The 9055-nt window shown below is 40.2% G+C and overlaps 1 protein-coding gene across 3 annotated transcripts; it reads left to right on the top strand.

The window, feature by feature from the left end:
* Window positions 1–810: 810 nt before the first annotated feature.
* On the top strand, window positions 811–6481 carry LOC148020054 (uncharacterized). Of its 3 annotated transcripts, none has more exons than XM_087700889.1 (10): window positions 811–1536; window positions 3261–3329; window positions 3442–3493; window positions 3775–3875; window positions 4095–4160; window positions 4648–4743; window positions 4862–4987; window positions 5358–5501; window positions 5628–5714; window positions 5942–6481. In XM_087700889.1, exons 1-10 carry the CDS (start codon window positions 1339–1341, stop codon window positions 6044–6046), a joined length of 1044 nt encoding a protein of 347 aa, XP_087557015.1. In that variant the 5' UTR covers window positions 811–1338; the 3' UTR covers window positions 6047–6481. The 3 variants fall into 3 exon arrangements, with proteins under 3 accessions (XP_087557015.1, XP_087557013.1, XP_087557016.1); XM_087700887.1 differs by having other exon boundaries at window positions 5933–6477; XM_087700890.1 differs by lacking the exon at window positions 4095–4160 and having other exon boundaries at window positions 5933–6481.
* Window positions 6482–9055: the final 2574 nt, after the last annotated feature.

Here is a 9055-nt window from a genome sequence, read left to right as displayed (position 1 = left end):
GCAAGAGAGCGAGACACCGTATGTGGTTACTCCAACAATCACAATGTGTGACTGGCCTTCCCTTATTCAAATGTCACTAAAAAAATAAAGAATGAAGTGACAATGATGGACGCCAACCACCTACAGTGTACATGTGTGCAAGTACTATTAGTGTAATGAATATATGAGCGGTTAAGCACAAGCGCCTTTATCCCCAACATAAATATTTCTAAGCTATGCATTTGTAACAAAGTTTTGTGAGCAAAGGGATGCTGTGTTGTGCATGAAGAGTGGACAAGGTTAGATTTTCCCAGAGGATTGCTTTAGGCAGTGGATAATTTAAATTAAGAGAAAGAATCAGTACTTTGAAATTTTGCATGAGGGATCTACATGGATGAGAGTGACAAGGATGAAGGCTAGGTTAGGAACATGCAGATTGAAGGAAGCTTTGCCATCAATTTTCCAATTTGACTATCATGTTCTCAATAGATGATCAAAGACCAAATGGGGCTTAACAAATAATCTTTAATTCATTTGGTTCATTTTTAATTATCCGGGCATATGCGAAGAGACAAATGCCCATATCCGACTCTCCTATGCTCTATGCACAAGTGTGGCTTGTCTATGGTGAAACAACCCTTGGGCAGCCCAACAAATAGGGTCGAGAAAGAAAAATCATGAAAGAGGACACTTTCAAAAATATATGAAATGTGCGACTAAAAGGAAATTTTAAGATTTGTGAAATTCTTGGGGTTTTTTTTTTAAATAAGCGAGATAGATTTTTTAAGGCGAAATTCTTAGTCGCTGAGAGATGCGAAGGGCTTTGTTCTCAGTGGCCCATGCACGCACCAAAAACCAGAAAACCACCTCGCCTCCCCATCTCTATTATGACAGAGGACTCCCATCGAGTCGTCAGTGCTTGACAACAGAGTACTTCTGCTAATGCAGGAACAATGGATTGAAAACAGCCTTCCTGCAGAAGCACTTTCTTAAGAATCTCAGGCACTCCACAACCAGAATTGAATGCATGAAACATTCTCTGTTTCAGGATTCTGCATAATTCTGTTTCGGACAGCCTGTACACTGCTCCCAACAATCGGAACTTCAAAAATAAGTGAAGATTTGTACAAATTTCAGATTAAGATTGCGCTCGGACTGATTGGATTCATGGAACCTTGAATATCTGTAAAGACTTGTACAAATTTCAGATCAAGATTGGGCTCGGATTGATTGGATTTATCACACCTCAACAAAGAATCAATAATTGGAAGTGGGCAGATCATATGTACTTCCTCTGAGTAGTGTAGAAGTTTGGCAGATGACATGCCTTTGATGTGATACAGAAACAAAAACACAAAGATGGGCTTCAAGGAGACCCGGATTGCATCACCAGAGACAAGCTATGATGGCTATTCAGACGGGTTCGATTACTACTCGAGTGTGGCCACAAGACAGACCCCGAGCATTGCATCATCTGAGAGAAGGCGTCCCTCGCTATGCCTTCGCATCCCACGGTCACCGAAAACCAAGCAAGTCAAGTCCATGTTTGGCCCCCAGGTATTAATCAGTCTCTTCTCATTTTGCTTTCCATGGTAATCATTTTCTGGCCTAAGCTTGTGATCATGTACCTTCCATCATAATAGCCCTGCTGCATCTGCTCCTCACAATGCTGTGAAGAATGAGTCACATTTGGGTAGGCCAGCCAGCTGAAAGAATTCTTCAGTGTCTTCTTCCAATGTAGCCTGAGAAGCACCTGCACGTTAGATGGTAGCACTTGCTCCTCACCTGAATAACAGACATGTATAGGTCTTAGAACTTCTAGAGTCGTGGGAAAAGGGAAAGTAGCTATTATTACACCATAACTTCAGATCACCTTTATTGATTTGGTTGGGATGCAAAGACCTTGCATGGGCGTCACACGTGTATTTTGCAAGTATTTGCACTACAACCAGCAAGGGACCATCATAAGAATACATGAAGTACCACTTTCAGTGGGACAATTAATTTGAATGGACAGGTATAGGTTAACTCTTGCATTAAGCAATGCGAAGAGCCCTTCTCTCTGTATTATAGCACAATTGTTTTGCACATAACTTTTCCAAACTTATTAGGATAGTGTTATGTAGTTTTTCTATGCATCCATGTCTGTCTTTCTGTGAAACTACTCTATTTATATGAAAAAGGGCATCAATGAGAAGTCAACCAAAAAAAAAAAAAAAGATTTGGAAAAACACAACAAACAGGCAATAGAAAATAGGCAATATCATGTAACTTGAAGCTATAAAGGACTCGTGATTTATGCTAAAATACATCTGCAGAAGACACAGTGAATATTACTTAAAACCAAGCGGTTTTGGATTTCCATGTTATTCATAGTCCCTGTAGTGCATCCATGTGAAGAATTAAGTGTACTTAGGGAACAAAATTGAAAGGCAACCAAAAATCCAGAAAGGTTACTGAATCATGTTGGGGGAAACAAGCTTGCAAGAATCAAGAAAACCACGGAGAGTCAGGACAAAGCCAAAGCAAAGGAGGTAAAGTTCAGCTTGGACAAATGGCTGATGCTAGTTTCCTTTGTTGCTAAGCATTGATCAACTCAAACAAACCCGAGCATTGATCTCCACCCACACACTCTTTGCTTCAGTGGTTCTGTCAAATTCCATAAAGATACTCTTTGCTTTAGTGGTTCTTTCACATTCCACAGGATTAGGTTTCCACCAATGTGGCTCATTTTGAAACTCTCTACAGAATATTTCATGCTCTATTGTTGACAGAGGTGGAATAATAAGTCTATAGATCTTTCTGGCACATACATCATATGTTCTGGGACCATGTGCCCCATTACATAATTACCAATCTGTCAGTCATTTCTTGGATTGATCATTGGGAAAGGTTGAAATAAACATTGAATATCATTTCATACTTGTCTGAGTTGTGTTTGGGGGCAGCAATCTTGCATAATAGGGGAGTTTGGATCAAATTTGTTTTTTCTGGATATCATGTTGGTAAGCCAGTCATCACTTTGCGCTTCTCTAAGTAGGAATCATTGTCTTTGAAGGGTCCTGACCTTTTGGGGTCAAAGTGGTGTTGCGGTGACTGGACACTATTGTGAGAGAATTTTCTCCTCTCTTTCAAAGTGTGAATCACAATTTGAAGAAAGGATATAACAATTTTAGATTGTTGTACATCAAGGAGACGTCAAGTTGAGAGAGAGAGAGAGAGAAAGAGAGAGAGAGAGAGAGAGAGAGAGATCTTAATATACAATCTTTTGCTTTCCTCAGCCTTTATCTCACCGAGCTACTGAGCCAGCAGTGCAATTCGGCAGCTCTGATCGAGTAAAACTGGGCAAAGTAAATAAGATTTGCGTCCAAAATTATATGTGTGGTGTTTGAATCTACCAGCCAGTTGATCATGTATGCTGTCCATTCACAAACTATGTCATCTAAGATTGTGTTTCTGCAGTTGTATTTTAATGCTGAGCTCTCGAAGTGTCGACTGGGAATAGATGGACCTGGTGAGTAAATACCTGGAGATTTGGAAATTCTTTTGGTTGAACCAGACAGTATTTGTGAAAACTGGGAATGTTATACAGAGCACAAAAATACGTTGATGCATCAAAGAGTCTCTTCGGATTTCTTTCCAACTTCCCATTTTAAGAATGCGTGCAACTCATGAGTGGTTCAAAGATTCTGTAAAGATGAGCTGATGTGTCTTGAATTTATCCATCGTAAAGGACTTTTTAATGTTTTTACTGTGTGTGTATGATCTTGACCTTGATTTTCTCATATTGCATAGGCCCTGTCTATGACCAGAAGTCAACTTTGGGAAAGCAATTCATTTCCAAAAATGAGTCAGCTCCAGCAATCAGCTTTGGGCTGGCCAATAGATTTGCAAGGGTACGTTGGTAAGCATGCCCTTGAATTTGTTTCAAACACTACAAGTCCAGCACAATCAAAAAACATGTATTAAGCTTTGCTTTGTCAGGGGAGACCTAATGACGATATATGTCAAATACTTTGTAACTGACAATTTATTCAAATAATATCCCCAGTGTACATAAGATTATCTTGATAAAACACAGGTCATGTTGAGTCATTGTATGTAATGTGTTTCAGCATAGGTATGGAGAAGGCACTCCAGGTCCTGGTACATATAATTTTCCATCCAGCTTTGGTCCACAGGTCAAGTTGTTCCTGTTTGTACCTTGATCACTTCATGATCTATTTGTTTTGTGATATTGTGACCCTAATTACTAGTAATCCCTGACTAGTGATATCAATATTGTGATAGAAACCAATTTTTTTCATCAAACAAAATTAAGTAGCACAATGTTTTTACAAGGTGTACGTATGGTCTCATTTTTGTGTGTGGTATTGGGGTGGATTACATCAAGACATGTGAACTCATGATTTTTTGGGTACATTTACTTGTGACAACTCCATACTTCTCAGACAAGAGCCTGCTGACACCAATCCTAATCTTGTATTTTCTTCAAACTACTTTCAAATCTAAAAATTCGAGGCCTATCAATAATCATCACTATATGTGATGTCAAAGTCCCAGGGACTTTTGAAATCTCATTTCTTGCTTTTTTAGTTCAAACTATCAGATAACACAGAAACATAGCCTGTACTGTGCTCATGTTCTAACCTGGTCTTGATATGCCAGGTTCTATCATACCAACAATCACCATGGTTTGCAGATTTTAGTAGATCAACAAGGGATCAACAGAACAGGATATATTTGAGTTCAGAGTTTGACAAAGTAACTTAGCACCATATACTGCCAACCTGCATGTTTTCTTTTTCAGAAAATAGTTTTTGACAAGAGAGGTTTTATAAACCCCAAGACTTACTTTTGTCATTGTTCTAATAATTAACAGAACAAGTATGGAACACAGTCACCAGGACCGTGTGTGTGTGACAGTAGATCTTCATTAGGAGTTCAATTGGCTGCACCAAACAAGTCAGCACCTAGTATCAGTTTTGGTGGTGAGAAAAGATTCAGGGTATGAGTCCACATCCTCTATGTGTATCACAGTAATTTTGAAGAATGTGGATATCTCAGTACTGTTTCTTCAGCATGCATTCTATAGCTCAATTGATGTGGTGTAAGCTTGGCTGGTAGTATGCATTACATTTTTGTAGATCTACAGCAACTTGTGAAGTACTGAGTATCACTGGATTCAGATAATCTTGCAACTTTTTTGGTTTACTTGATCTCTTTTCCTTCTTCCAAGATGATTGTATACTGAAGTGGGAACATCAAGAGCATGGTATTTAGAAATCGAAAAATGGCACTACATGCTTTCACACTTATTTGATTATTCGGATTGACAGAGAAAATGCTTACTAAGCTTCTTTCTTTGTATTATACAGTATGGTGTTATGAGCCAAAGAAACATGTCCCCTGGAGCAGGACAGTACAAAACTATTGGCTCTGTTGGAAAACAGCCTGAATCAAAGAAAAACAATTGCCCATCCTTCACATTTTCACACTCTGATCGCGAGGACAGAGCAAAGGCCTGCTTCTGCTCCTTGCCCCTGTGGATGAGTTTATCCAGATAAAAAATAACAAATCTTGAGGCTGTGCCTTACGTATTAATAAGGAGGCATGCGGTATAACTTTGCTGTTAATGATCTTGGCAGATCTTCATATCAACAGAGCATGACAAAGCCCACTATGGGGAGGAGTCACCAGGACCGGGATCCACTTCAAAGGCATTTACATCTTTGGTACATGTCCTTTTGGTTTCACAAAAATCCACATGCAATTTTTATTTTGGTATTTAATTCATCAAGCACTAAGTTATCCCTTTGCTAACCTATACAGTTTCCTTTCATTTGATCATAACTGTAATAACTAGCTTACCTACTTCAATACTTTCTAGTGTTTCTTGGAATAATCAATGCCCAATTGCTACTCGTCTGCTCAATTTGGTCTGACATGGCAGGGCCAACAGATTGACTCAAGGAAAACATCATTCGGAGTTCCGAAATTTGGAACTGCACCTCGCTTCAAAGAATACCATGATGATATTCCCGGGCCGGGTGAATATGAGTGCTGACATTGAAGCCTGGAAATGTTTACCACCTTGATTTGAATCATGCTGTGCACACACGTGCTGATGATCATTCTGCTATGGCCCTTCAATGCTTCTTTTGTAGATTGATAGCATCTAGGAGAAAGGGATTCCCTTTTTCAGAAGCAAAATGAAGAAAACGTGTGTCCAGTTTGCACCAAGCTCTCTCTCTCTCTCTCTGTCTCTCTCTCTCTAGTAATGATGTGTGTGTGTGTCTGTGTGTGGTCTTTGCCCATAGCAACTTCTTGAGAAACCATTACAAAAAGTTCTACCCCAAGTCAAGAACTAATCCACAACAATTTTCATATCAACTCTAATCATCATGATGTAGGAGAGAATTAGCCTCACATCAACATTCCCAACTCAACCTATTCTTATTTGGAGATAGTATGGGTCAAAGAAATTGAGATATTAATCAAATTTCATCTATTCAAGTGAACTTTTCTAATTATTTAAAAGAAAAGAACACTATTTAAGCAAGTTGGGAATTTAGATCTCTCTCTCTCTCTCTCTCTCTCTCTCTCTCTCTCTCAAAAACATCACTTGACCCAAAATCATCAATTTAAATGAACATGTTACGATGAAGCGTGCCCCTAATCATAAAGACCAAGGACTCTAAACCGAAAAGGAAGTGAAGAAAGGGCCCCGAATCCCGATCCAAGGATGCACATTCTCCAAGTTGGGTAAACTAATGGTACTTACATACGAAGCACTCGCTACAGTAGCGTACATTGCAAGTGTGTTATTGTGTCCATTAGTTTACCCAAGATACCTTAGAGCTGCTCACAGGTAGCTCTGCACCCACATGGAGTTTGGAAAGTGCATGTGCCAAATGAAAAGATAGATGGAAACATTTTCCTTCTTTGGAGAGGCATAACAATTTAGAGTATACATGTGATTACAAGCTAACGAACCAAGTCGGCGCCCTATGGTATTAACAGGTTGCCATATGCTCCACCTCACAGTACATGTAAGTTGCGTCCACCAACAACATCTTCTTCGGCCACACCAAGTCTGCTGACTCGAACGGCCAGTACTCCAGCTTCAGCACTCCAAAGACGTTGTTCCGAGCCACCTTCATTCTATCATTCTCCCCAACTGGCAACAAGCCCGCTATTCCAAGTAGGGAGTAATCCTCTGAGTACACTGATTCTCACTTTACCTACTGCTACAGACAGACAGTGCTTCAGCCTCACCGCACGTTCCCTCCTCCATTGATGGTCACTCCGTCGGACGTCATATTGAGCAGTCTGTGATCATATCAGTCAGCAGCCACCTTACTGCTCGAGCTCTTGCTGCCGTCGACTCCCTTAATATCCCCGACCTTCTCTTCTGTGGCAGTTGATGATAGTCGTGAGACTTTCAGCTCCCTCAGTACTGCAGACGACATGCGACTTCCAGTGAGAAGGTTATATCAAGTCGAGTTTTTCACCAGCCACCTTTTTGTCCACAGTCGACAGATGGCATCCTTGGAATTATTTACTAGGCGCTCCGCGCCTAGGCTCGCCCTGGCGCGGCGGGCGCGATTTTTGGGGGGGGGTGGGGGCTGCCATGTGGCACCCGCCTCCCACCTTTCCTTAACTAATAGTATAGATGTCCCTATGTGCAAAACCCTAGCAACCTATCCATACTTCTCATCATCCAATTATTATCCCGTCCATCTCAACCTTCTACTCATTAGACTACAGATAATCAACATGACTGACCTTCACATGAGAAGATAAAAGACAATCAATAGACTTAATATCCTATCTATGAAACTGCTCAAGGACCTTCTTAATGTACTCCTTCTACGATAAGTACAAAAGTCTCTTAGAGCAATCACACATGATGTGCATTCCAAGAATATGTGAGGCTTATCTCATATCCTTCATCTCAAATCTCTTATTGAGTTAACTTTTCAAGATATCCAACTCATCATGAGCACTTCTAGCAATCAACATATCATCCACATAAAGTACCAAAATCATGAGGCTACCATCACAAACCTCTTGGTGTTTGATTGCCACTTGGAGCTTCAATTGGGCTTTCATTTGCATACTTTGGAGCTCTTGCATACTTATTTGAGTTGTGAGAGATTTGACATTAACCGTTACATGATGTACTAGTTGTTATAGGTGATGCTTGACTGATCCCTTGCTCTGGATACTCCGTTGATATATAGTCTTAGCTCCATGATGCCTTATGTATTCACATGCTATCTTTGATCTTGGTTGCTTGATTGACATCGATCTTTCTGCTAGTGGGAGCTTCATGCTATCTTTGGATATTGCAGAGCTTGTGGTTTGTGCAATTGAGCTTCTTGAGTAGATACGACTGGGATCTCTTACATGTCTATGCTCTTGATAGATACTTGTTTGCATTGGATGCTTTTGGGTGATACACTGACCTTTGTCAAGTCCTATCAGTTAGGCATACACCTAGATTGGCTTACTCTCTCAGTTATTTAATCCAGGACTTGTGTCCTTCTATTGACATCAATTGCTCTGACACATTTGGGTGTTTGGCTCATGGTTCCTGGCTGCTACAATGTTTATTATATGCCTGCTTCATGCAGGATCTGACTGGCAGTCATACTTGACTTTGGATCACTATTAGCTCATTGTTTGCTCTCTTTTTCTCACTACTGTAATTTATTATAGAAAGTTGTTTTATGTGGACTATGATATATTTACTGAGCTTAATCATGTCATTTTGATGCACTTTTGATACTATTTTGTGGACAATTGGCCATCTTAGTAGTTTCTCTTATTAATTTCAACTTGTTTTGGTAGTGGTTTTGGCCTGTTTACTATTAATTATAATAGGCTATTTTATGCATAGTCTGCCTCTATTTTGTTGGGGGTAAAGGTGCCTCTGCCTAGCCGCCCGTGTATTACTACACTGACAGTACCCGCCACTGCACACTATAGATGGCGGGCGCCCGTCACAGTCACTTATTCTTTATTCTTTTAGTGACAGTTTGAATAAAGGAAGGCCCGGCCACACATTGTG

The sequence above is a fragment of the Lygodium microphyllum genome, chromosome 19 (assembly GCF_053477565.2).
Source record: "Lygodium microphyllum isolate KBCC chromosome 19, Lygodium_microphyllum_v1.1.10, whole genome shotgun sequence".
Classification (NCBI taxonomy): domain Eukaryota; kingdom Viridiplantae; phylum Streptophyta; class Polypodiopsida; order Schizaeales; family Lygodiaceae; genus Lygodium; species Lygodium microphyllum.
The sequence above is the reverse complement of the archived record's forward strand: the minus strand, read 5'-3'. Positions and strand labels throughout refer to the sequence as shown.

Excerpts from the sequence above, each read along its gene's own strand:
- LOC148020054 (XM_087700887.1), top strand. The coding sequence starts at position 1,339 with ATGGGCTTCAAGGAGACCCGGATTGCATCACCAGAGACAAGCTATGAT. Across the intron at positions 3,494-3,774 it reads ACTGGGAATAGATGGACCTG|GCCCTGTCTATGACCAGAAG; the intron begins GTGAGTAAATAC and ends CATATTGCATAG. Across the intron at positions 4,988-5,357 it reads GTGGTGAGAAAAGATTCAGG|TATGGTGTTATGAGCCAAAG; the intron begins GTATGAGTCCAC and ends TGTATTATACAG.